Consider the following 26766-nt stretch of genomic DNA (forward strand, 5'->3'; position numbering starts at 1 on the left):
GTTCCTGTACTTTACCTTCACCTGCTGCCAGGTACGCTTTTGGCTGTTAGGATTGCTCCTGTTGAGATGTAACAGTGAAAAAATAATATGTGGGTCACACACACAGGATAATATAGTCCCAAAGTATGATGATGCGTGTCGATTATTGGGTTATTAATAAAGTGAGCAGGGCCAGTATATGTGTGCTGTACATCTCATACAGAGACAGTTCAGCATGCTTTATGTAAACACATTTTCTGCTCGTGGTGCTTCTGCTCCTCCAGGCTCTCCTGTATCAGGTAATCCATTATGGGATTGGACTTCCTACTTCTTTTTGGGGATGGGGATGACTTTAGAAACAGATCTTCGTTTTCGGCGCTAAACCTGATCAGGCTCTTTGTGCTCGAGTCCCTGTGAATCAGTCACGTATATGAATACTTGTGATAATAGGTAGCGAAATGACGCTCATGTCACTCAAAAGGAACTTCTCTATGGTTAACCAACGACATTGCTTGTACATACTCGTGTTACAATTTAAAAAACGACAACTCTTTCGCAGCACCTTCACATGCATTGACCGATTACTCCATGTAAAATAGCGACTTTTCCCATGTGCGTTTATAGCAGAAAATAACTACACATTGCCACCATGTTAAACTCACACAATACACCAGTTATCACAACCTAAAACGGTTAAAACAGTTAAATTATGGCAAAAAAATAGAACAACTTACATTTGTGTGGTGAATTTTTAAAAAGACTCGCGATCTCCCGTTAGTCGCGTTGTATTCTGGGAAATATATCATACCCCTTCAAACGGAGTCTGCCTGGCCGAAGCCCTCCGTTTCAAGGGCTACAACGGAGGGGTAGGGCTAAGGGGAAGGGCTTTGGAAGAGTATTGGGACAACACTACCCCTTCACGTGAACGCGCAAAACGGAGGGGAAGGGGTAAGGGGTAGGGCCAAGGGGTGAATTGGGATTGGGCCTTGGCCAGGCTATGAAAGCCTCGCACTTAGCCAGGCTATGAAAGCCTCGCACTTAGCCAGGCTATGAAAGCCTCGCACTTAGCCAGGCTGTGGAAGCCTCGCACTTAGCCAGGCTGTGGAAGCCTCGCACTGAGCCAGGCTGTGGAAGCCTCGCACTGAGCCAGGCTGTGGAAGCCTCGCACTGAGCCAGGCTGTGGAAGCCTCGCACTGAGCCAGGCTGTGGAAGCCTCGCACTGAGCCAGGCTGTGGAAGCCTCGCACTGAGCCAGGCTGTGGAAGCCTCGCACTGAGCCAGGCTGTGGAAGCCTCGCACTGAGCCAGGCTGTGGAAGCCTCGCTGAGATGCAGCTAAAATGTCTTCGTGGAACGACTTCAGGCTTAATTGGGAGATGGTGTTAGTTCAAGCGAGGCTTTCCGGCTACAGCCTGGCTTTCTTTAGCTACTTTCGTGGAATACCCCCCTGATGATTGAACACAGGAAACACTTTCAGAAGAGAATAAAACTTTATTTTTAAAAAGCAACAATAAAATCATCAATAAAATAATCAATAAAGTGATAAGATGCTGATCTGATTGATCTGTGAATTTAACCTGATTGATTACTGATAAAAGACACACCTTCATTTACATTTACTTCATCTTAAAGAACACACTTCAGTTCATTTCCCAGATTTAAAGAAACTCAGACCCAACCAGCTCAGGGATCACATGGTCATCACCGATTAAAGGAACAGTTCCACATCTGCTGCTGCTGACGGCCAATCAGAGGCTCCGTGAGGAGGGACACGCTGTTCTACGGCAGGAAATAGTCCCTACCCTCAACCACCCGACCCTATCCATAAAAGCTCAAAAATCCAAACCAGCTGCTGGACCCCTGATTTAAAAACTCTGACCCCTGTCAGAAACATTCAGTTCAATTCTGAACCCACTAATATAAACAGAGAACAAATCAATCAGTAATCTGATCAATAATCTGATCAGTAATCTGATGATGTGGAACCAAATGATCTGGAGGCGGGTCTGAGGGAGGTACCAAGAAAAAGAGAGGAACTGATCCCCTGAAGAGGATCAATGAGTGCTGATCAATAGACTGATCGGTAACAGACCATTTAATATAACATTTAATCCGTGTGGGACCACCTCAGAGAGGTCAGAACCGCCTCAGAACTGAAGCCCATCAGGTTACTATACAACTCAGAAAGGTTCAGTTCTGACGTGGGCTGACCCTAAAATACATTCATCCCTCGGTGCTGGACCCCGGTGACCCGGCTTGATCCAGGACCCCACAGGAACCCTTAGGCCTTTGGTTCTGGTTTGGGCTCCTCTGGAAGCGTCAGGGAGTCCAGAGAGGACAGCTCATCCGGTTCTGGAAGCAGCTCTTCTTTATCGCTGAAGGACAGAAAGACGCAGTGAGACCCAAACGGAACCAGAACCAGAGGTACTGCTCTCGGCTGGATGCTCACCTGACGGAAGACGTGCGGCGAGACAGGCGATGGCGTCTCAGCGTGGTGAAGACGAGCGCCGCCAGCAGCAGGACGGAGATAACAGCCAGGGTGGCGAAGAGGAAGAAGGCTGGAGGAGGAAGGTCAGAGGTCAAACCGGGGAAGGGGGGGGTCGGGTTCAGGGTTCAGAGCAGAAACTCACCTGCTGTCCACCTGCTGCGAGAAACACCCCGACCATCAAAGGTACCTGAGAGGACAGGTGAGACAGGACAGGTGAGACAGGTTTATACATGTGGCAGACGCTTTATTTTTGGGGCTTTTATGCCTTTAAAGGACACTTGAAGAGAGACAGGAAGCAGGGGGCAGAGAGAGGGGGAACGACATGCAGCAGAGGGCCGTCCGATGCAGGACTGAAACCGGGGCAGCTGCAGCGAGGACTGTAGCCTCTGAACATGGGGCGCCTGCTCAACCCGCTACGCCACCGACCACCCCAGGCAGGTAGGGGAAGGGGGTCTTACCATCTCCGCCACAGCTCCTCATGCACTCCTCCTTGGAGTCAAACCTGTTGGCGTTGCCTCGACAACCGCCGAACAGGAAGGGCTGGCAGGAGGCGGAGTCTGACTCGTAGTAGAACTTGGTGAAGGCGGCGCGGCAGGGCCCGCAGTCTGGACTCAACCTGCAGTGGGCTGAGACGGACAAAACTCATTACCCACAATGCACCTGGACCCGCAGCCATTTGGAAGCTCACGCCTCTAACGATGCAGAGATGTTCAGGTGGCGTGACGGACTCACCTGTGCTCGCAGGTCCTTCACCTTCAGCTGAGACTTTCTTTGAGGACGGCAGGACCTTGACTCCTGCAACAAGCACAGCTGTTATCAGTGACCGTCTAAAATCTGTTACAAGTCTTTTATTGTCAGATACACAGAACAACAGAGTCGGACTGGGCACTGAAATTCTTAGGACAGGACACCGTACAGCAGCTACCATAACAGGACATAACAAGACATAACATGCCGTAACGTGTCATGTCATAAGTACTCTGACAAAGACAGTAACAATAAATATGGATACTACAAAATATACATTTTATGCTAATTACTAGAGCTATACTGAACATATAATACACATGATAGCCTATGCTAATCTAAGACCTATACTAACCTAGGAACATAAGATAAAAATATAATATTGTGCAATATTGCATGTTGTGGTGCAAACAGCAGAGGAGGTAGGCATGTGTAAAGTATAAAGTATGTAAAGTATAAGTGTAAGTGTTGAGTGTGTAAGTGATGAGAGTGCATTTTAGTCCATTTAGGAGCCTGATGGCCTTTGGAAAAAAACTGTTCTCCATTCTGCGGGTGCGAGACCGGATGCTTCTGTACCGCCTACCAGAAGGCAGCATGGTGAACAGTCTGAAGGATGGCAGTCTTTGAGGATTCTGCCAGCTCTACGAAGACATCTTGTGTGGTAGATGAAGGGTTGGGAGTTTCCTACCCATGATGCACTCAGCAGGTTGGACCGCACTGCGTAGGGCCTTATGGTCCATGGCTGTGCAGCTCCCCAACCACACTGATCGGGTCCAGGGCGATGGCGTCATCTGTAGACCTGTTGGACCGGCATGCAAACTGCATCGGGTCCAGGGCGATGGCGTCACCTGTAGACCTGTTGGACCGGCATGCAAACTGCATCGGGTCCAGGGCGATGGCGTCGTCTGTGGACCTGTTGGACCGGTATGCAAACTGCATCGGGTCCAGGGCGATGGCGTCGTCTGTGGACCTGTTGGACCGGCATGCAAACTGCATCGGGTCCAGGGCGATGGCGTCGTCTGTGGACCTGTTGGACCGGTATGCAAACTGCATCGGGTCCAGGGCGATGGCGTCGTCTGTGGACCTGTTGGACCGGTATGCAAACTGCATCGGGTCCAGGGCGATGGCGTCGTCTGTGGACCTGTTGGACCGGCATGCAAACTGCATCGGGTCCAGGGTGGGAGGCAGTGAGGAGCAGATGAATGATTTGACCGGCCGCTCGAAGCACTTCATGATGACAGAGGTCAATGCTATCGGGCGATACTCATTCATGCTGGTGGCTTTAGTGTTCTTAGGCACAGGGACGATGGTGGTCCTCTTGAAGCCGGTGGGGAGTTCGGATAGGCTGAGGGAGAGGTTGAAGATATCACTGAAGACCCCTGAAAGCTGGTCAGCGCACCCTCTGAGGGCCCTACCTGAAATGCCATCGGGGCCCGGGGCCTTGCGAGGGTTGACCTTTTTGAGGCCCTGCCTCACCTCCGCTGCAGACAGAGTAGGCATACTGCTGTCATCAGGTAGTTCCACTACAGGGGGGGTCACTGTGCTTCTCAAAGCGAGCATAGAAGGCGTTCAGCTGGTCTGGTTGTAGTGCAGAGGACTGGGTTTCACTGCAGCCCCTCCCTTTGAACTCTGTGATGGCTTGTAGTCCACTCCACATGCACCTGGGGTCAGAGCAATGGTAGCTGGTCTCCACCCTGGTCCTGTAGGTCCTTTTAGCAGATTTGATGGACCTCAAAAGGTCATATCTGGCCTTCCTGTACTGATCAGGATCCCCTGAGTTAAAGGCGGCAGACCTGGCTCTGAGGCTGGCCCGGACCGCTGTATCAACCCAGGGCTTCTGACTGGGGAAGGACCGGACAGCCCTCCTGGGAACCATATCATCAATGCAGTGGTGAATGTAACTAGTAACAGTGGCTGTGTTCTCGTTGATGATCAGCCAGTCAGTGGTGTGTCCTGGAGAGCCTCTATACTCTCATTACACCACTGATGGACTGTCCACATACCTGGTCTGACCTGGTCTGACACCTGCGCAGGTGCAGACGTGTATTCAGGGAGCAGCTCACCTGTGCAGGTAGCCTTGCAGCTGTCCTCGCTCTGGTAGTTGTTCTTGTTCCCTCTGCAGCCTCCGTAGATGAAGGACTGACAGCTGCCCGTCTTCTGGTTGTAGAACCAGCGCGGCAGAGCCGCCCTGCAGGGACCCGTCTCAGTCGCCGCCTCACAACGCTCTGATTGGACAAAAGCACACGGCGTGATGGCATGGAGGTCACGTCTTAACCCTTGGATGCATGAACGAACGATACCTACACTCTTCCATGAGTGGGGTCAAAAATGACCCCAATTAGAATCAATGTGTTTTTGCAATGAATTTAAAAAATGTATTTCATTGTGGTTAAAGGTGATTATATTTATTATATTTGAGTCAACAAGAAAATGATTTTACATTTAACAAGTTTATTTATAACTTTTTTTTTTTTTTTTTTTACAAGAAATAACATATAATCTTCAAAAATTATTAGAAATGAAATTGACATGATGGAATACCTGATGACAGCTTTACAGTCATCTTTGGTCAATTAATAACACGAATATGAGCTCTTGAAAGAGTTTTATGGGTTAGGGTTTCCCATTAATTGACACTTCCATATTGGATCTGATCAATCTGTCTTTGTTGACAGGATATGTACCTCAGACTTTTAAGATTGCTGTAATTAAACCTTTACTTAAAAAAACCTACTCTTGTCTAAAGTTCTTGAAAAAATAGTTGCAGCTCAGCTTTGTGATCACTTACACAGAAATAATCTGTTTGAAGAGTTTCAGTCAGGATTCAGAGTGCATCATAGCACAGAAACTGCACTGCTGAAAGTTACCAATGATCTCCTCTTAGCCTCTGATAGCGGACTTGTGTCTGTGCTTGTCCTGTTGGATCTCAGTGCTGCATTTGATACGGTCGATCACAGTATCTTATTACACAGACTTGAACATGTTATTGGGATTAAAGGAACTGCATTAGGCTGGTTTAAGTCATATTTATCTGATAGATTTCAGTTTGTTCTTGTAAATGAAGAATCTTCCTCACACACCAGAGTAAGTCATGGAGTTCCTCAGGGTTCTGTGCTTGGACCGATTCTTTTTACTTTATACATGCTTCCATTAGGTAACATTATTAGACTGAGGCAGAGCCTTCAGTTATCAGGCCCCTCTCTGTGGAACCAGCTGCCAGTTTGGGAGGCAGAGCCTTCAGTTATCAGGCCCCTCTCTGTGGAACCAGCTGCCAGTTTGGGAGGCAGAGCCTTCAGTTATCAGGCCCCTCTCTGTGGAACCAGCTGCCAGTTTAGGAGGCAGAGCCTTCAGTTATCAGCCCCCTCTCTGAGGAACCAGCTGCCAGTTTGGGAGGCAGAGCCTTCAGTTATCAGGCCCCTCTCTGTGGAACCAGCTGCCAGTTTAGGAGGCAGAGCCTTCAGTTATCAGGCCCCTCTCTGAGGAACCAGCTGCCAGTTTGGGAGGCAGAGCCTTCAGTTATCAGGCCCCTCTCTGTGGAACCAGCTGCCAGTTTGGGAGGCAGAGCCTTCAGTTATCAGGCCCCTATTGGACTAATTTTGAATTTAATTAATTGGATTTGATTGGATTATGATTACAATGAATTGGACAGTATTGTTGATGACATTTGTTGTGATTTGGCGCTTTATAAATAAAACTGAATTGAATGGTGTTCAACACACATGTCAGTGTTCATTGGTCAGCTCTACTCCAGCTGAGACAGGTATGTTTAAGTCAGGTGTATCGAAACAGAGAAATGGCTCCAGGTCCAGGTCCAGGACCTCCCCCAGACCAACACCACAGAGTAATAATGAGGTGAACCTACCAGCAAATTCTCCAGCTGACATCTCTGCAGGAGACAGAAACAAACCAAAGTTAGTGTGAGCTCATCCGTCATGTGACCAAGACCCCGCCCCAAAGACTGACACCCTGGATTTAATCAGCACATGGAACCGAGCCTGGACCCTATAGTTCTGTAAGTGGAAGGCAGTGGTCAGGCATTATTGATCGGTGTTATTGATCAGTGAGTCAGAGGCAGTACCGGTTCTCTGTGCCGGGGCAGAGTCTGATGGATCGGACTCTGATGGATCGGACTCTGACGGACCTTCTGGAGCCATCCGAAGAGCTTTAGCAGCCGGCTGGGCAGGAGCAGGAGCGGAGTCCTCAGGAAGAACCGAACCTGGAAAAAAAACACAGACAGATGGGTCACATGGTTTCCCCCGAGTCCAGAACCATCTCAGGTTCTGCATCTGAGTCCGAACCCACACCTGAACCCTAACCCACACCTGAACCCTAGCCCACACCTGAACCCTAACCCACACCTGAACCCTAGCCCACACCTGAACCCTAACCCACACCTGAACCCTAACCCACACCTGAACCCTAACCCACACCTGAACCCTAGCCCACACCTGAACCCTAACCCACACCTGAACCCTAACCCACACCTGAACCCTAGCCCACACCTGAACCCTAACCCACACCTGAACCCTAACCCACACCTGAACCCTAACCCACACCTGAACCCTAGCCCACACCTGAACCCTAACCCACACCTGAACCCTAGCCCACACCTGAACCCTAACCCACACCTGAACCCTAACCCACACCTGAACCCTAGCCCACATCTGAACCCTAGCCCACACCTGAACCCTAGCCCACACCTGAACCCTAACCCACACCTGAACCCTAGCCCACACCTGAACCCTAACCCACACCTGAACCCTAGCCCACACCTGAACCCTAACCCACACCTGAACCCTAGCCCACACCTGAACCCTAACCCACACCTGAACCCTAACCCACACCTGAACCCTAGCCCACACCTGAACCCTAACCCACACCTGAACCCTAACCCACACTTGAACCCTAGCCCACACCTGAACCCGAACCCCAGAACCTTCTGAAGAGAGACTGGGTGAAAGTGTGAGGCCCTCCAAACACAACTATGATGTAACGTTGCCATGGGAACAGAGAGCTCCTAATGCTGCGTGTACACCAAGAGCGACCTACGCTACCTGAGCGCCGGAAATCATTATTTCTCTATGGAGGGTGAGCTAACCGAGCTACCAGAGCGGATTCCAGCGATTAAACTCAAGCTAACTTTATGGTAATGAGCTATGACGCGGTTCGGCGAAAACCAATGACAACCCACAGATTGTAGGGGTCCGACAATCCGCGGGGTTCGCGGAAACAGACGTGTAAACTTTGGTTCCTATCCAAACAATATTCGTTTAATCCTGAGACTGTTCCAATTGCCGTGTCGAGTGCTTCAATACAATAGTGTAGTAACCCCACGCATACCTTTCTCACTGCAATTAAGCTTTATTTTGGATTTATTTCGGATTTTATTTCGAATTTAGTTTCTTTTTCACAGCTGCTATTCCTGCTGCTCTCAGGTGTACCTAATGTAGTTTTACATAATTTGTAACGTGATGTATATCTTGTATAACAAATTGTAAATAACAACACGTTTATTCGTGTCCCTGCCCTCTCTTTCCTCCTTTGTTCTTTTTCGCGGGGAATTGAACATTCTAAATGTGATGTCACGAGCGAACAAAGCTACCAAAGCAAATTCTCAAGCGAAGCTTCTCCAGCTACCTCCGCTACCAGGTAGCGTAGGTCGCTCTTGGTGTACACGCAGCATAAAGAACAGCTGGAGGAGACGGAGCATAAAGTCCAAAGGCAGTGAAGGAACTCTGCACTGCCCTCTGGTGGACGTATTGTCCAACAACAGCCAATATGAAGCATTGGTGGATATTGTGTTTTAATATTTGTATTTTCTATTTGTTGATCCTGAATATCATCAATACTTCCGTATTAATGACTGATTAATAACTAATGAAAGGAAGTCTGTGCTTTAGGCCAGTTCCCCTGAGATGCTGCTGTCTGATTCTTTCTCCCATTTATGCCTCAAACTGGTTTTCTTTGTTACTTTAGTTCTTTAAGACTCTTTTTATAATCTTGAAATCACTTTGGACCCAGAATCCACCTTATAGGCTCATAAAGATGTTCAACAAGTTGTTTTCACTACCCAACCTCCTTTGCTCAGCCTTTCCTCTGTTTCTGTAGGAACTTTTAAAGAGAAACACTCTGTTCTTCTTTTAGAAAGTGTAACCCGACCCGGCAGCTGGTGGACTCTGACCCTCCATAACCCGACCGCTCCCCCTCAGCCTGCAGGCTCTGTGGCGCAATGGATAGCGCATTGGACTTCTAGTCAGCTCTGAGGAGGCATTCAAAGGTTGTGGGTTCGAGTCCCACCAGAGTCGCACTTTTGGAAGTTTGTGTGGGACACACCGACTCCTGATTGGTCAAAGCTTCCACTGACAGGAGATGCATTGAGAGTTCAGGAAGCTGAAAGAAATCCAGAAACAAACACGGGCTGTGTTCTAAACCGCCTACTTCTCCTACTACTCCTACTAACTTTAACTTTTTTTAAGTTCCCGGATGCATACTAGATTCTCTGAAATGTTGGGTATGCATCATGAGGTTACTACTCATACTCAAACTACCCAAGATGCAACGTAACGTGACGTCGCCGATCGTCATTTCCTGTCAAAACGGCAGTTTCAAGCTAGCTACAACGAGGGTAGGTTCACTTCCTGTTTTCAAAACAAAAGCACCAATTGTATGATAATGGCTTTCCCTATGATAAAAGGCAACGGGTATTTTATTTTGTGAAAATAACCGGAAGTGCGTTGCTCACTGCGGCTAGCTTTAGCAGCGCCGAATTCGTGGGAACAAAATGGTAAACAGCCGGTATTTTGTCAGGTTTTCAACACGTTGGGGATCTAAACGACTACTTTCTCGCCTGAAAATGTTTCAAATGTTGCTAAAGTTTACAGAGTTTAGAGCTTAAGAGAAATCAGCTTCAGGCCGGCTGATTTCAGCTCGGGCAGGAGCCAAATGCATTGTGGGTAAACACTCTGCATACTGTCTGATCGATGAGTATGTAGTATGCAGTATGCTGTATGTAGTATGCAGTATGCAGTATGTAGTATGTAGTATGTAGTATGCAGTATGTAGTATGCAGTATGTAGTATGTAGTATGTAGTATGCAGTATGCAGTATGCAGTATGTAGTATGTAGTATGCAGTATGTAGTATGCAGTATGTATAATGTAGTATGCAGTATGTAGTATGCGGTATGTAGTAGGCGGTTTCGAACACAGCCAGTGTCTGTATACTCGTTGATGTCCCCATCTGCCGCCTCCCGGAACATCAGCCAGTCAGTGGTGTGTCCTGGAGAGCCTCCATACTCTCATTAAACCACTGATGGACTGTCCACATACCTGGTCTGACCTGGTCTGACACCTGCGCAGGTGCAGATGTGTATTCAGGGAGCAGCTCACCTGTGCAGGCAGCCTTGCAGCTGTCCTCGCTCTGGTAGTTGTTCTTGTTCCCTCTGCAGCCTCCGTAGATGAAGGACTGACAGCTGCCCGTCTTCTGGTTGTAGAACCAGCGCGTCAGAAGCGCTTCGCAGGGACCCGTCTTAGGCGCCGCCTCACAACGCTCTGATTGGACAAAAGCACACGCCGTGATGGCATGGAGGTCAGGTCCTAAAGGAGGTTTTCCCCTTAATCAATACTTCCATATTGGATTTGATCAATCTGTCTTTGTTGACAGGATATGTACCTCAGCCTTTTAAGGTTGCTGTAATTAAACCTTTACTTAAAAAACCTACTCTTGATTCAGAAGTGTTAGCTCATTATAGACCTATATCCAATCTCCCTTTTATGTCTAAAGTTCTTGAAAAAATAGTTGCAGCTCAGCTTTGTGATCACTTACACAGAAATAATCTGTTTGAAGAGTTTCAGTCAGGATTCAGAGTGCATCATAGCACAGAAACTGCACTGCTGAAAGTTACCAATGATCTCCTCTTAGCCTCTGATAGCGGACTTGTGTCTGTGCTTGTCCTGTTGGATCTCAGTGCTGCATTTGATACGGTCCATCACAGTATCTTATTACACAGACTTGAACATGTTATTGGGATTAAAGGAACTGCATTAGGCTGGTTTAAGTCATATTTATCTGATAGATTTCAGTTTGTTCTTGTAAATGAAGAATCTTCCTCACACACCAGAGTGTCATGGAGTTCCCCAGGGTTCTGTGCTTGGACCGATTCTTTTCACTTTATACATGCTTCCATTAGGTAACATTATTAGACAGAGGCAGAGCCTTCAGTTATCAGGCCCCTCTCTGTGGAACCAGCTGCCAGTTTGGGAGGCAGAGCCTTCAGTTATCAGGCCCCTCTCTGTGGAACCAGCTGCCAGTTTGGGAGGCAGAGCCTTCAGTTATCAGGCCCCTCTCTGTGGAACCAGCTGCCAGTTTAGGAGGCAGAGCCTTCAGTTATCAGGCCCCTCTCTGTGGAACCAGCTGCCAGTTTGGGAGGCAGAGCCTTCAGTTATAAGGCCCCTCTCTGTGGAACTATTGGACTAATTTTGAATTTAATTCATTGGATTCGATTGGATTATGATTACAATGAATTGGACAGTATTGTTGATGACATTTGTTGTGATTTGGCGCTTTATAAATAAAACTGAATTGAATGGTGTTCAACACACATGTCAGTGTTCATTGGTCAGCTCTACTCCAGCTGAGACAGGTATGTTTAAGTCAGGTGTATCGAAACAGAGAAATGGCTCCAGGTCCAGGTCCAGGACCTCCCCCAGACCAACACCACAGAGTAATAATGAGGTGAACCTACCAGCAAATTCTCCAGCTGACATCTCTGCAGGAGACAGAAACAAACCAAAGTTAGTGTGAGCTCATCCGTCATGTGACCAAGACCCCGACCCAAAGACTGACACCCTGGATTTAATCAGCACATGGAACCGAGCCTGGACCCTATAGTTCTGTAACAGTGGAAGGCAGTGGTCAGGCATTATTGATCGGTGTTATTGATCAGTGAGTCAGAGGCAGTACCGGTTCTATGTGCCGGGGCAGAGTCTGCCGGATCGGACTCTGACGGATCGGACTCTGACGGACCTTCTGGAGCCATCCGAGGAGCTTTAGCAGCCGGCTGGGCAGGAGCAGGAGCGGAGTCCTCAGGAAGAACCGAACCTGGAAAAAAAACCAGACAGATGGGTCACATGGTTTCCCCCGAGTCCAGAACCATCTCAGGTTCTGCATCTGAGTCCGAACCCACACCTGAACCCTAACCCACACCTGAACCCTAGCCCACACCTGAACCCTAACCCACACCTGAACCCTAACCCACACCTGAACCCTAGCCCACACCTGAACCCTAGCCCACACCTGAACCCTAGCCCACACCTGAACCCTAACCCACACCTGAACCCTAGCCCACATCTGAACCCTAACCCCAGAACCTTCTGAAGAGAGACTGGGTGAAAGTGTGAGGCCCTCCAAACACAACTATGATGTAACGTTGCCATGGGAACAGAGAGCTCCTAATGCTGCGTGTACACCATTAGCGACCTACGCTACCTGAGCGCCGGAAATCATTATTTCTCTATGGAGGGTGAGCTAACTGCGCTACCAGAGCGAATTCCAGCGATTAAACTCAAGCTAACTTTATGGTAATGAGCTATGACGCGGTTCGGCGAAAACCAATGAGAATCCACAGATTGTAGGGGTCCGACAATCCGCGGGGTTTGCGGAAACAGACGTGTAAACTTTGGTTCCTATCCAAACAATATTCATTTAATCCTGAGACTGTTGCAATTGCCGTGTCGAGTGCTTCAATACAATAGTGTAGTAACCCCACGCATACCTTTCTCACTGCAATTAAGCTTTATTTTGGATTTATTTCGGATTTTATTTCGAATTTAGTTTCTTTTTCACAGCTGCTATTCCTGCTGCTCTCAGGTGTACCTAATGTAGTTTTACATAATTTGTAACGTGATGTATATCTTGTATAACAAATTGTAAATAACAACACGTTTATTCGTGTCCCTGCCCTCTCTTTCCTCCTTTGTTCTTTTTCGCGGGGAATTGAACATTCTAAATGTGATGTCACGAGCGAACAAAGCTACCAAAGCAAATTCTCAAGCGAAGCTTCTCCAGCTACCTCCGCTACCAGGTAGCGTGGGTCGCTCTTGGTGTACACGCAGCATAAAGAACAGCTGGAGGAGACGGAGCATAAAGTCCAAAGGCAGTGAAGGAACTCTGCACTGCCCTCTGGTGGACGTATTGTCCAACAACAGCCAATATGAAGCATTGGTGGATATTGTGTTTTAATATTTGTATTTTCTATTTGTTGATCCTGAATATCATCAATACTTCCGTATTAATGACTGATTAATAACTAATGAAAGGAAGTCTGTGCTTTAGGCCAGTTCCCCTGAGATGCTGCTGTCTGATTCTTTCTCCCATTTATGCCTCAAACTGGTTTTCTTTGTTACTTTAGTTCTTTAAGACTCTTTTTTATAATCTTGAAATCACTTTGGACCCAGAATCCACCTTATAGGCTCATAAAGATGTTCAACAAGTTGTTTTCACTACCCGACCTCCTTTGCTCAGCCTTTCCTCTGTTTCTGTAGGAACTTTTAAAGAGAAACACTCTGCATCTCCCCTCCAATAGGCTTCGCCCTTCTCCATTCTCACATTGAACGGTTTAGCCAATGTCTCACCAACTCACAATGGACCGAGCCTATCAACGCCCGAGCTCACAATGGAAATTGGCCAATCAAGGTGAAGCCCTAACTTGGAGTTGACCTCCCCTCCCGCTCCCCCTCCTCCAACAAAACCAACAAAAAAACAAATTAAAGACTTTGTTATCGTTAGGTTAGAGGATTATAAAAGTTAGCCGTTACAGAAGAGGGATTTTTCATCGAACCGTTGTCTCTGCCGACTTAAACAGTCTTACAGTAAGTATCAAGTTATATTGTTTCTTAAATATCCTTCCATTCAAACAAACGTTGTATTAATATAGCTAAACAGCTACCTTTTAATACAGACAGACAGACAGACAGGTAATTGACTGTAATTATTGTTGGTATAGAAATATTATTGATATTGATTTTTTTAATGCTTTCATGTCCTTGCAGCTGGTGGATGTGAGCTACACCACCCTGGTTAAGTGGCATAATCAAAGGGTGAAAAGACATTTCTGTTCTCATGTGTCTATGCATGAAATCTGCACGCTATCTTTTAACTTATCTAGACTGTTGCTTGTTTTTAAATTCATTTAAATGATTTTATTTGTTTCTCTTTATATTCTTTGAATTTTTAATGCTTCTTGCACTCCCTGCTGCAACGCTTTTATTTTATGTAAAGCACTTTGAACTGTTTGTACATGAAATGTGCTATACAAATAAATTTGATTTGATTTTGATTTGATGAAAAGGCAGGAAACAGCTGTGGTGCAACAAGGGCTAAAACTTCCTAGCCGGTTTTCTGTAGCTGCTGACCCACTTCTCCCCGCCAATATACGTCCCCATTATGCCATACCACATTCAGAACCAACACATATTTACAGTTTAACACCTAACACTGTGGGACAGACCGAATTAAAAAGAAAGCTAAAATTTACAGATGATACAAATCCACCAGGACAGCGGCAGCTTCTCCCTCCCACCCAAAAGGCCTCACAGGTTGGTGTTATCCCCACTACTCTACAGACACAGAGTTTTTGGACGTTTTCTGCCACTCCTCCACAGGCTCCTGCTCCGGCTCCCTTAGCAGGCTCCACTAATAGAGCACCCCGAAAACTGACCCGCAAAGTTTTGCACAACACGTGCAAAAAATGCGGGCAGTTCAGAATTGCTGCAACAGGACACAGCCAATGTAGAGGGCAAATTTACTGTCCCTCTGGTGAAACTCTAACTAAAGAGCAGTGGCCGGAAGAAATTAAAAAGAAGACATAAGTGTGTACTCATTTATACTTTTTTTAACATTTACAAACTTTTTTTAATTGTATATAGTTACTGCTGTTTCAGACCTCTCAATCTTTTAATTTATTTCACAGAGGGTTATTTTTTTTAGTGATGATACTACATGTGTTTTATATACTACAATCCAACTTTAAAATTTATAAATTTGTGGAGTAAATGCTAAGATTGTTCACAGTTTTTAGTTTTTTTTAGGTTAAAAAAAATTGTTTAAGTCACTCCTTTTGTTGTTGACAAATAAATATTATGCTCTTTAAAAACAGATGAGGTCTATGATCTTTTACTGTGAATAAATATGAGCTGCTATTGATTCTGAAATATTAGTAATAATTTTATGCATAAACTAGGAACAATTTATCACTCACTTCACTCAGAAAATGCTTTAGGAAATATGCATACTTTATATACTTTATACGTACTTTAAAACTATACTATAGTTTGAGCCGTTTCATTAAAACATAATATGCGACTGGTGGGATCGAACTCGCGACTCTGGGATCAGCCGCTTTCTTCTTCCTCTTTCTTTCCCCTCTCTTCTTCCCCCCCTTAACAGACTATTGTTCCCCAGCTTTGGCGCAATGGATAGCGCATTGGACTTCTAGTCAGCTCTGAGGAGGCATTCAAAGGTTGTGGGTTCGAGTCCCACCAGAGTCGCACTTTTGGAAGTTTGTGTGGGACACACCGACTCCTGATTGGTCAAAGCTTCCACTGACAGGAGATGCATTGAGAGTTCAGGGAGCTGAAAGAAATCCAGAAACAAACACGGGCTGTGTTCGAAACCGCCTACTTCTCCTACTACTCCTACTAACTTTAACTTTTTTTAAGTTCCCGGATGCATACTAGATTCTCCTAAATGTTGGGTATGCATCATGAGGTTACTACTCATACTCAAACTACCCAAGATGCAACGTAACGTGACGTCGCCGATCGTCATTTCCTGTCAAAACGGCAGTTTCAAGCTAGCTACAACGAGGGTAGGTTCACTTCCTGTTTTCAAAACAAAAGCACCAATTGTATGGTAATGGCTTTCCCTATGATAAAAAAGGCAACGGGTATTTTATTTTGTGAAAATAACCGGAAGTGCGTTAGCTCACTGCGGCTAGCTTTAGTAGCGCCGAATTCGTGGGAACAAAATGGTAAACAGCCGGTATTTTGTCAGGTTTTCAACACGTTGGGGATCTAAACGACTACTTTCTCACCTGAAAATGTTTCAAATGTTGCTAAAGTTTACAGAGTTTAGAGCTTAAGGGAAATCAGCTTCAGGCCGGCTGATTTCGGCTCGGGCAGGAGCGAAATGCATTGTGGGTAAACGCTCTGCATACTGTCTGATCGAATGAGTATGCAGTATGCAGTATGTGGTATGCAGTATGTCGTATGTGGTATGCAGTATGCAGTATGTAGTATGTAAGTATGTAGTATGCAGTATGCAGTATGCAGTATGTAGTATGTAGTATGCAGTATGTGGTATGCAGTATGCGGTATGCAGTATGCAGTATGTAGTATGCAGTATGTAAGTATGTAGTATGTAGTATGCAGTATGTAGTATGTAGTATGTAGTATGCAGTATGTAGTATGTAGTATGTAGTATGCAGTGTGTAGTATGCAGTATGTAGTATGCAGTATGTAGTATGCAGTATGCAGTATGCAGTATGCAGTATGTAGTGTGTAGTATGCAGTATGCAGTGTGTAGTATGCAGTATGTAGTATGCAGTATGTAGTATGCAGTATGCAGTATGTAGTATGCAGTATGTAGTATGCAGTGTGTAGTATGCAGTATGTAGTATGCAGTATGCAGTATGTAGTATGTAGTATGCAGTATGCAGTATGCAGTATGCAGTATGTAGTATGCAGTATGCAGTATGTAGTATGTAGTATGCAGTATGTAGTATGCAGTATGCAGTGTGTAGTATGCAGTATGTAGTATGCAGTATGTAGTATGCAGTATGCAGTATGCAGTATGTAGTATGTAGTATGTAGTATGCAGTATGCAGTGTGTAGTATGCAGTGTGTAGTATGCAGTATGCAGTGTGTAGTATGCAGTGTGTAGTATGCAGTGTGTAGTATGCAGTATGTAGTATGCAGTATGTAGTATGCAGTATGTAGTATGCAGTATGCAGTTTCGAACACTGATGACATCATCAGGATTTAAATCCATTTCACTTTATAATCTCCTTCTGGGGATTAATAAAGCATCAGTGCTTCCGGGTATGACCGCGAGGCTCTGATGTGTGTGGATTTTTGGAAAGCTGGTTACCAGAAGTGTTGGATTTGCCTGCCATGAGAAACCCGCTGATTCTCGAAAGAGCCCACCGCGTCGGCCCGAAAAGAAACGCAGAAGCTCCCCCAAGAACCGTAATAATGCGGTTCCTTAACTATAAACAAAAGGAAACAGTATTCAGAGCAAGCAAGGAAAAAACGGATATCCTCTATAAGAACCAACGGGTGAAACTCTACAACGATGTCGCTACGGAGATACACAAACAGCGCAAGCAGTACGATGGAGTCCGCATGCGCCTCCGCGAGCTCGGGCTGAGACATGGCATCATCCCTCCGGCTAAACTGATTCTGACGTACCAAGGGGAAACTTTCAGGTTCAGCACATCAGCCGAGGTCCAAACGTTCATCGATCGGATTCAGAGGGGACAGTTTAGTGCATCAGAGTGACTGAATAGATCCAATGCCGTTAGATTGTAGCGTAGGTGCATCTCTTTGTTACATTTACTTTTCTGTTAGGACATCGTTATGTTCACAATGTATAAAGTGAAGCTGGACTCTTTAAAAATACTTTATTATATATAACTCATACTTTTAAGTTCACTATTCTATTAGGAAGTTCAACCTTTGTTATACATACTAGAGATCACCTTAATTGTAAAGGGATAAATAGATTGTTGGAAACCCAGGAGAAGGTCTGGTACAATACATACATTTATTTTTACTTGGTGGTGGTGGTAAAATATAAATTAGTTAACGAAAAAATAGATCATAAGGATCTCTACATGCCAGTGGTTGGAAGCAAAATGTTGGGAGGGTCTGACCTTTTGGTTGGGAACCGGGTTTTGTTTGTTCATGTAATTCAGGGTTTATGGGTGTCTGTTAACTGTTCAGTTCTTTTTGTTGACCCTCTTGGACGCATCTGCAGAGTTATCGCATCAGTAGCATTTAGGTTGACATGATGCAGAGAACAGAAATTAAATGCACATCCTGGAACTGTAGAAAAAAATCAAACAAGTCATGAACAAACTGAAAGATTTAAATTCTAGAATAGTATTTTTACAAGAAACCCATCTTTTGGAGGAAGAAAGTGTGAAGTTGCGTAGGAGGTGGCAGGGGGAAATATATACAGCTCCGTTTACTTCAAGAGCCAGGGGAGTAATGATCCTAATTCATAATTCTGTTCCTTTTCAGGTCACAAATGTTATTAGAGATAAAATGGGGAGATATCTGATTATTCAGGGATCCATCTTACAAGAAACTCTGAACTTAGTAAATGTGTACGGTCCCAACTCTGATGATGATGTTTTCTATACTAATTTCTTCCTTGCCCTTTCATCGCTGTCAGGAAAATACATTATAGGTGGTGATTGGAACTGTGGACAGGGCTTCAGGAGCTGACCAAACACACACCAGAAGTAGGGAAACAATATATCATTTCATGAAAGAATTAGACTTGCTAGATATCTGGAGACACTTAAAACCTAATAAAAAAAACTAGTGGTGGGCCGTTATCGGCGTTAACGTGCTGCGATAATTTGAGAGTCTTATCGGGCGATATAAAAAATATCGCCGTTAATCTATTCTCAAAGTTGGGTTGGGAACTGGGTCAAAATAGGTAAGCAAACTGTGATGACTTTTACCTTGATATTTAGCTCGGGTGTAGGCCGATGTACTTTGTCTGCCGTTAGGTGTGATGAAAACAGAAGAACGCCACTTTGCAGAAGCCTGTGCTAGGCAGTTTATGGAGGTCGCTAATCTGTGGGGGATAGTTGACAAAATCTGCTCTGTTGGAACAGACAGCGCTCCTGATATGGTGGCCGCAGGGAGGATACTGCCCTTCCAGCATCTGCCGTGTGTTGCACATGTTGTACAGAGAGCGATTGTAATGTCACTGCGAGATGGTGGGACATTTCAAACACAGTCCGGCCAACGCAGACGAGCTGAAAGTCCAGCAAACCTCCCTTGGGTAAGTTCAGGAGCCGCTCGTGCAAGATGTTCCAACACGGTGGAATTCCAGCCTCGAGATGATCAAGCGCGTGAGGCGCAACAGAGACGCACTGCACACAACGCAACAGAGACGCACTGCACACAACGCAACAGAGACGCACTGCACACAACGCAACAGAGACGCACTGCGCACAACGCAACAGAGACGCACTGCACACAACGCAACAGAGACGCACTGCACACAACGTAACAGAGACGCACTGCACACAACGTAACAGAGACGCACTGCACACAACGCAACAGAGACGCACTGCACACAACGCAACAGAGACGCACTGCACACAACGTAACAGAGACGCACTGCACACAACAGAGACGCACTGCACACAACAGAGACGCACTGCACACAACAGAGACGCACTGCACACAACGCAACAGAGACGCACTGCACACAACGCAACAGAGACGCACTGCACACAACGCAACAGAGACGCACTGCACACAACAGAGATGCACTGCACACAACGCAACAGAGACGCACTGCACACAACGCAACAGAGACGCACTGCACACAACAAAGACGCACTGCACACAACAGAGACGCACTGCACACAACAGAGACGCACTGCACACAACAGAGACGCACTGCACACAACAGAGACGCACTGCACACAACAGAGACGCACTGCACGCAACAGAGACGCACTGCACACAACAGAGACGCACTGCACACAACAGAGACGCACTGCACACAACAGAGACGCACTGCACACAACGCAAGAGAGACGCACTGCACACAATAGAGACGCACTGCACACAACGCAAGAGAGACGCACTGCACACAATAGAGACGCACTGCACACAACGCAAGAGAGACGCACTGCACACAACGCAACAGAGACGCACTGCACACAACGCAACAGAGACGCACTGCACACAACGCTATGGCAAGCCTAAAGTGCCATATTGCGCATCTCAGTATCACGTTAAGATAGAAATTCACCCGCTAAAAGCGCCCGTTTCCCCAAAATTTCGCCGGACAAAATTCTCTGAATGGGCCCCCCCCAATCAGTGATGGGTTTTGGAAACAGGAAATGAGCCCCTGGTTTAATGCACCCCCTGTATTAAGAAACCCGGTCTCAAAGACTGATTTTTAGTCATTACTTGGGTAGCACGCATATTCTGAATGAGCCATTTTAATCTAGATAAATTTCAAGATTTCAGTGAGATTAATCTAGATTAAAAAAATTAATCTATGCCCACCACTAAAAAAAAACCTACTCATGCCACTCAAGAACATTTAGAACGTACTCACGCATAGACTACTTTTTGATTTCAAGGGAATTACTCTCAAATATAACTGATTGTTGCTATGATAGCATACTTCTATCAGATCACGCTCCCTGTAATTTAATATACTCTAACAACAGCCTTATGAAAGACCCTCCTAGATGGTGTTTACATCAGAAATGGTTAAAAGATGAGAAATTTCTTAATTATGTTGGAGAAAAGATAGACGAATATTTCAGTATCAACACCACACAAACTTCAGCCTGTATAAAATGGGACGCTTTTAAGGCATGCTTAAGGGGTTATATAATTAGTTACACAGCTTCTAAAGAGCAACGCAAAAGCAGACAACAATTAGAATCTAAGATTAAATCACTAGAAGCACAAGTTTTTAGAAATGACAACACAGAAACCGAGAAGGAATTGCTGTTATTAAAGGCGCAATATGAAAAAGAATCGGCAGAGAGAGCGGCCTCCAGCTTATTAAGATTAAATCAATCATTTTATGAACAAGGAGAAAAACAGGGGAAACTCTTGGCATGGCAAATAAAACAATTGGAAGTACAAAAAAACATAACCTCTATTATTAATAATAAAGGGGAAACTTTAGTAGATCCAATCAAAATAAATGAAGAGTTTAGAAAGTACTATGAAAGGCTGTATGATTCTCAAGACACCTCGGTTATACATGAACACGACTCATTTCTAAATAAGTTAATTATTCCCTCGATAGATGAAGGCTATAGAGATCAATTGGAAGCTGAAATTACAGGAGAAGAACTGGGAAAGGCTATTGACTCCATGAAGGCAGGGAAGAAAGCTGGGCCTGATGGGTTCCCTATAGACTTTTATAAAAAATTTAAGAAACAACTAATAAATCCCATTTTAGAGATGTTACAGGAGGCATATCGCAATCGTGGCCTACCAAAATCTATGACAAACGCTTTAATCTTTGTGTTACCCAAACCAGGGAAACCCAGCAATAAATGTGAGAATATGAGGCCAATAAGTTTGCTTAACGCTGACCTAAAAATACTCTGTAAAATATTAGCAATGCGCTTACAAGACTCTCTTCCTTCAGTGATACACAGGGATCAAAATGGCTTTGTTTTGGGGCGGCAGGGTCTACATAATGTGAGGAGGCTTCTAAACGTTATTCATGACATAGATGTTAAATCAGGTGCTGCACTTCTTTCTCTAGATGCTGAGAAGGCGTTCGACCGAGTTGAATGGCCGTATCTATTCAACATTTTAAATCGTTTCGGTTATGGAAACAATTTAAAAAAATGGATACATCTATTATATTTAAATCCTACAGCAGTAATACTGACAAATAAAAACGTGTCTAAACCAATTGTTATCATACGGGGATGTCGCCAAGGGTGTCCTTTATCCCCTTTATTATTTACTTTAGCATTGGAGCCTCTTGCCATAGCAATAAGGTCCCATAAAACTATAACGGGCATTACAGTTAGACAAATAGAACACAAACTTTCACTATATGCTGACGATATAATTCTGTTCATTTCAAACTTAAAGGAATCTATTTCAAGTGTGCTTAATTTATTAGAGGAATATGGTCACATTTCAGGGTATAATATAAATAAAACTAAATCTTCTTTATTACTATTGGATGAAAAAGAAATATTGCCAGAATTAAGTTCAGAATTTAAGGTAGTCAAAGAACTCACTTATTTAGGAATTCAAATATTTTCAAATCTAGATATGATTATTAAGAAAAACTACAAACGTGTAACAAAAGAAATCACTGAAAACATCAATAGATGGATGCCTCTTCCCTTATCACTGATTGGCAGGATCAACAGCTACAAAATGAATACTCCCCAAAGTATTGTATGTTTTTCAAAATGTCCCTCTGCTGCCTCCTGCAGGCTGGTTTGACAGTTTCAAAAAGTTGATTGTTGGGTTTTTATGGCAAAATAAGCGGCCGAGGGTTAGAATGTCGCTCTTGCACTTACCTCACAGTGAGGGAGGACTAGGGTGTCCGAACATTAAGTGGTATTATTGGGCAGCCCAGCTTAGAACTATTAGATACTACTTTAATGCCGGGGACGTCCCCCAATGGACAGAAATGGAATCTGAATCGGTAAGCCCACCTCTACCTCTGTATATGTTTTCTGATTCAGTCCCAAGATTGTTGGGAAAAACAGCAAATCCTATTGTTAAAGACATGATCAAAATATGGTATGACGTAAAAAAATTCACAAAAGAACCAGTTATGTTATCACAGTTTACTCCAATATGGGGAAACCAAGATTTTATTCCTGGAAGAGCAGATTATGTATTTAAACAATGGGCCACAAAGGGAATAGATCAAATTCAGGATTTGTATCAAGCAAATTCAATGTACATGATGTCTTTTGTAGAGCTCAGGCAGAAATTTAATATAACTAAAAAGTACTTCTTTAAATACCTTCAGCTCAGAAGCTACATTAGGACAAAAAATAAAGACTTAACCAAACCACCAAAGTCCCGGCTAGAAAGAATTGCATGCAAAGATAGCACAAGTAAAGGTGCGATTTCAGAATTCTATAACTTTATGGTTTTGAATTCCCCAGAGAACTCAACACTGAAACTGGAAGCCTGGAAAGCGGATCTGGGAGTAAATTGGAAATCTGTCTGTACAAGGGCTCAGAAACAAACAGTTAACTCTCGCTTGAGGTTATTGCAGTACAAATGGTTAATGTGAATCTATATTACACCAGTCAGATTAAACCGCTACAATTCTAGTATACCAGACATATGCACAAAATGTTTAGAAGAAAGAGGGACTTTGTTTCATTGTATCTGGGAATGTAGGGAAATGAAAAAAATTTTGGAAAGCAATAAAAGAAACTGTAGAACACCTTGTCTCAAAAGAGGTTGTACTAGATCCACTTTTTCTAATTTTAGGTTTGTATCCAAAAAACCTTTGTATACCAAATGTGAACAACTGTTGATAGACATGTGTCTATTAGAAGCTAAAAGACTGATAGCACTATTCTGGAAGAGAACAACAAGACCAGGTATCACACAATGGGCCAGGTATCAAACAATGGGCCAGGTATCAAACAATGGGCCAGGTATCAAACAATGGGCCAGGTATCAAACAATGGGCCAGGTATCAAACAATGGGCCAGGTATCACACAATGGGCCAGGTATCAAACAATGGGCCAGGCACATGCTGAAGACTTTACCTATGGAACGGATAACATATCTCCAAAAAGGGAAAAAGGAACTATTTGAGAAAGTTTGGAGACCCTTCCTGAATTTTGTTGAGACTGTGGACTTGTCTCAAGATGAAGTCGCCAGCTAAAGACAAGAATAAAGTTGGATGATGTTAAACAAGGGAGCCTCACCCTTGGACTATTATCTTTGTATACCTAAGGACTGTAAGCAGATGTGCATCTAAGAGGGCGTTTGTTTGTCTTGTTGACTGTGTGGGTTATGTTATATGGCAGATATATCTGTAAAAAAATTATAATAAAAATATTGTTGGAAAAAAAATAAAGCATCAGTTCTGTTCACCGTTTCCATGGAGACCGTTCAGGTCAGTTCCCCGCTGAGGTCACCTGTTCAGCCTGACTCGTATAAACTGGAACTCACCTGTGACCCCGCTGCAGGCCGCCTCGCACTCCTCCTGAGAGTCAAAGTTGTTGCCGTTGGCCTCACAGCCTCCATAGATGAAGCCGCTGCAGCTCCCAGCCGTCACGTTGTAGAAAAACCTGGAGAAGGCAGCTCGGCAGGAGCCCACCTTCACCGGCAGGAGACAGAGCACTGCAGAGAGAGACAAGCTGAGGCGGCTGATCTGAGGCCTGAGGCGGCTGATCTGAGGCCTGAGGCGGCTGATCTGAGGCCTGAGGCGGCTGATCTGAGGCCTGAGGCGGCTGATCTGAGGCCTGAGGCGGCTGATCTGAGGCCTGAGGCGGCTGATCTGAGGCCTGAGGCGGCTGATCTGAGGCCTGAGGCAGCTGATCTGAGGCCTGAGGCAGCTGATCTGAGGCCTGAGGCCGCTGATCTGAGGCCTGAGGCGGCTGATCTGAGGCCTGAGGCGGCTGATCTGAGGCCTGAGGCGGCTGATCTGAGGCCTGAGGCGGCTGATCTGAGGCAGCTGATCTGAGGCCTGAGGCGGCTGATCTGAGGCCTGAGGCGGCTGATCTGAGGCCTGAGGCGGCTGATCTGAGGCCTGAGGCGGCTGATCTGAGGCCTGAGGCAGCTGATCTGAGGCAGCTGATCTGAGGCCTGAGGCGGCTGATCTGAGGCCTGAGGCGGCTGATCTGAGGCCTGAGGCGGCTGATCTGAGGCCTGAGGCGGCTGATCTGAGGCCTGAGGCGGCTGATCTGAGGCCTGAGGCGGCTGATCTGAGGCAGCTGATCTGAGGCAGCTGATCTGAGGCCTGAGGCGGCTGATCTGAGGCCTGAGGCAGCTGATCTGAGGCCTGAGGCGGCTGATCTGAGGCCTGAGGCAGCTGATCTGAGGCCTGAGGCGGCTGATCTGAGGCCTGAGGCGGCTGATCTGAGGCCTGAGGCAGCTGATCTGAGGCCTGAGGCGGCTGATCTGAGGCCTGAGGCAGCTGATCTGAGGCCTGAGGCGGCTGATCTGAGGCCTGAGGCGGCTGATCTGAGACCTGAGGCAGCTGATCTGAGGCCTGAGGCAGCTGATCTGAGACCTGAGGCGGCTGATCTGAGGCCTGAGGCAGCTGATCTGAGGCCTGAGGCAGCTGATCTGAGGCCTGAGGCAGCTGATCTGAGACCTGAGGCGGCTGATCTGAGGCAGCTGATCTGAGGCCTGAGGCAGCTGATCTGAGACCTGAGGCAGCTGATCTGAGGCCTGAGGCAGCTGATCTGAGGCCTGAGGCAGCTGATCTGAGGCCTGAGGCGGCTGATCTGAGGCAGCTGATCTGAGGCAGCTGATCTGAGGCCTGAGGCGGCTGATCTGAGGCCTGATGACTCACTGCTCAAACATTAGTGTGATAAACAGGAAGCCCCTCCCCCTGCTCTGAGAGGACACAGGTGAGTGTCAGACCTGTAGAACCGGCCCGACCAGCCGTACCTGAACCTCTCTGAGCTCAGCCCCCCACCAGGTGAGTCCAGTTACACAACAAGCTGCTGGTGGAGGCACACCTTAGACACACAGCAGCCAATCACAGCTTTGTTTGGAGAGCTGAGCCCCCGCTGAGCCCCCGCTGAGCCCCCGCTGAGCCAGGAAACAACAACTGGTTCTGACTGTTATCATCACTGCTTCAGCTGCCGGCTTCCACCGCCCTCATTGGTCCGTTGTGTCACATGACCCCCAGCGTCAGTCTGTCAGAGTTACTGATCAGAGAGAAAAATACCTGAAATACTCAGTAACAATAACACAGGGGAGCTGGCTTCCTGTTTTTCACCGACCAATCAGGAAGCAGCAGGTGAGTTTCACCGACCAATCAGGAAGCAGCAGGTGAGTTTCCCAGCAGCAGGAAGTTAAACCCAAACATGATGAACTGGTGATCTTTGGTTCTGATCCAGCTCAACAGTTTCTGATCAAAACAATCTGCTGATCAATTAATCAGCTGATCGATCCATCAGTGATCAATCTGTCTGAACGCATCATCATCAGAGTGCACCATGTGACCCTCTCATCAATAATCAATACTCAATACTCTTACCTTTGTCGGTGGCGTTGTTCCGCGGCTCCGCGGCCCCCCGCGGCTCGATGTGCGCGGCCCCTCCGCGCGCCTTCCTGCGGAACACCTGGAACTGGGAGCTGCGCTGCAGCGCGCACACGTCGCGGCCGCGGCTCACGCAGCTCACCAGCGAGCACTGTGGGCCTCCGTCCATAGGGAACCCGACCAGGGCCAGGTCGCAGGCCGGGTCCCGGCAGCAGGCGGCGCGGCAGCCCTCCGCGTCCCGCACCTCCTCGGACAGGTCCAGGAGCCGCGCCCCCGGCTTCCACCGAGGCCGGGCTCAGGCCCTGATCCCGGGCCGTGGACCCGTCCCACTCGCAGCTGCGCGCCGGTTCGGCCCGGACCAGGAAACAGAGCCCGAGCAGCGCCGCGAGCATGGGGGTCCATGTCCTGAACATCATCCTGAGCATCAGCTGATACCGAACAGACCCGAACTAAACCGAACTTAGACCCGAACTAAACCGAACTTAGACCCGAACACCAGCAACAAACAGCCCGCGCGCCTTTGTCCTCTCACTTCCGCGTCTGGTGGCGTTCTGTTGTCG

General features: G+C 46.3%; 1 protein-coding gene and 1 non-coding gene across 2 annotated transcripts in view; one reads left to right on the forward strand and one right to left on the reverse strand.

Moving 5' to 3' along the window:
* Positions 1-1447: 1447 nt before the first annotated feature.
* Positions 1448-26766, reverse strand: part of spint2 (serine peptidase inhibitor, Kunitz type, 2) — a 25332-nt gene continuing 13 nt past the window's right edge. The window contains 14 exon segments of the mRNA XM_075472677.1: positions 1448-2351; positions 2426-2534; positions 2607-2651; positions 2923-3090; positions 3197-3259; positions 5275-5436; positions 7074-7097; positions 7290-7427; positions 10599-10760; positions 11954-11977; positions 12172-12309; positions 24163-24333; positions 26204-26480; positions 26482-26766. The exon segment at positions 26482-26766 is cut by the window's right edge and continues 13 nt beyond it. Coding sequence (XP_075328792.1) covers positions 2258-2351; positions 2426-2534; positions 2607-2651; positions 2923-3090; positions 3197-3259; positions 5275-5436; positions 7074-7097; positions 7290-7427; positions 10599-10760; positions 11954-11977; positions 12172-12309; positions 24163-24333; positions 26204-26480; positions 26482-26631 — 1725 coding nt within the window. The 5' untranslated portion in view covers positions 26632-26766 and the 3' untranslated portion in view covers positions 1448-2257.
* On the forward strand, positions 9427-9516 carry trnar-ucu (transfer RNA arginine (anticodon UCU)). The gene is given in 2 exon segments: positions 9427-9463; positions 9481-9516. It is a non-coding gene; the product is annotated as a tRNA-Arg (tRNA).

This window comes from Odontesthes bonariensis, chromosome 9 (genome assembly GCF_027942865.1).
Source record: "Odontesthes bonariensis isolate fOdoBon6 chromosome 9, fOdoBon6.hap1, whole genome shotgun sequence".
Taxonomy (NCBI): Eukaryota; Metazoa; Chordata; class Actinopteri; order Atheriniformes; family Atherinopsidae; genus Odontesthes; species Odontesthes bonariensis.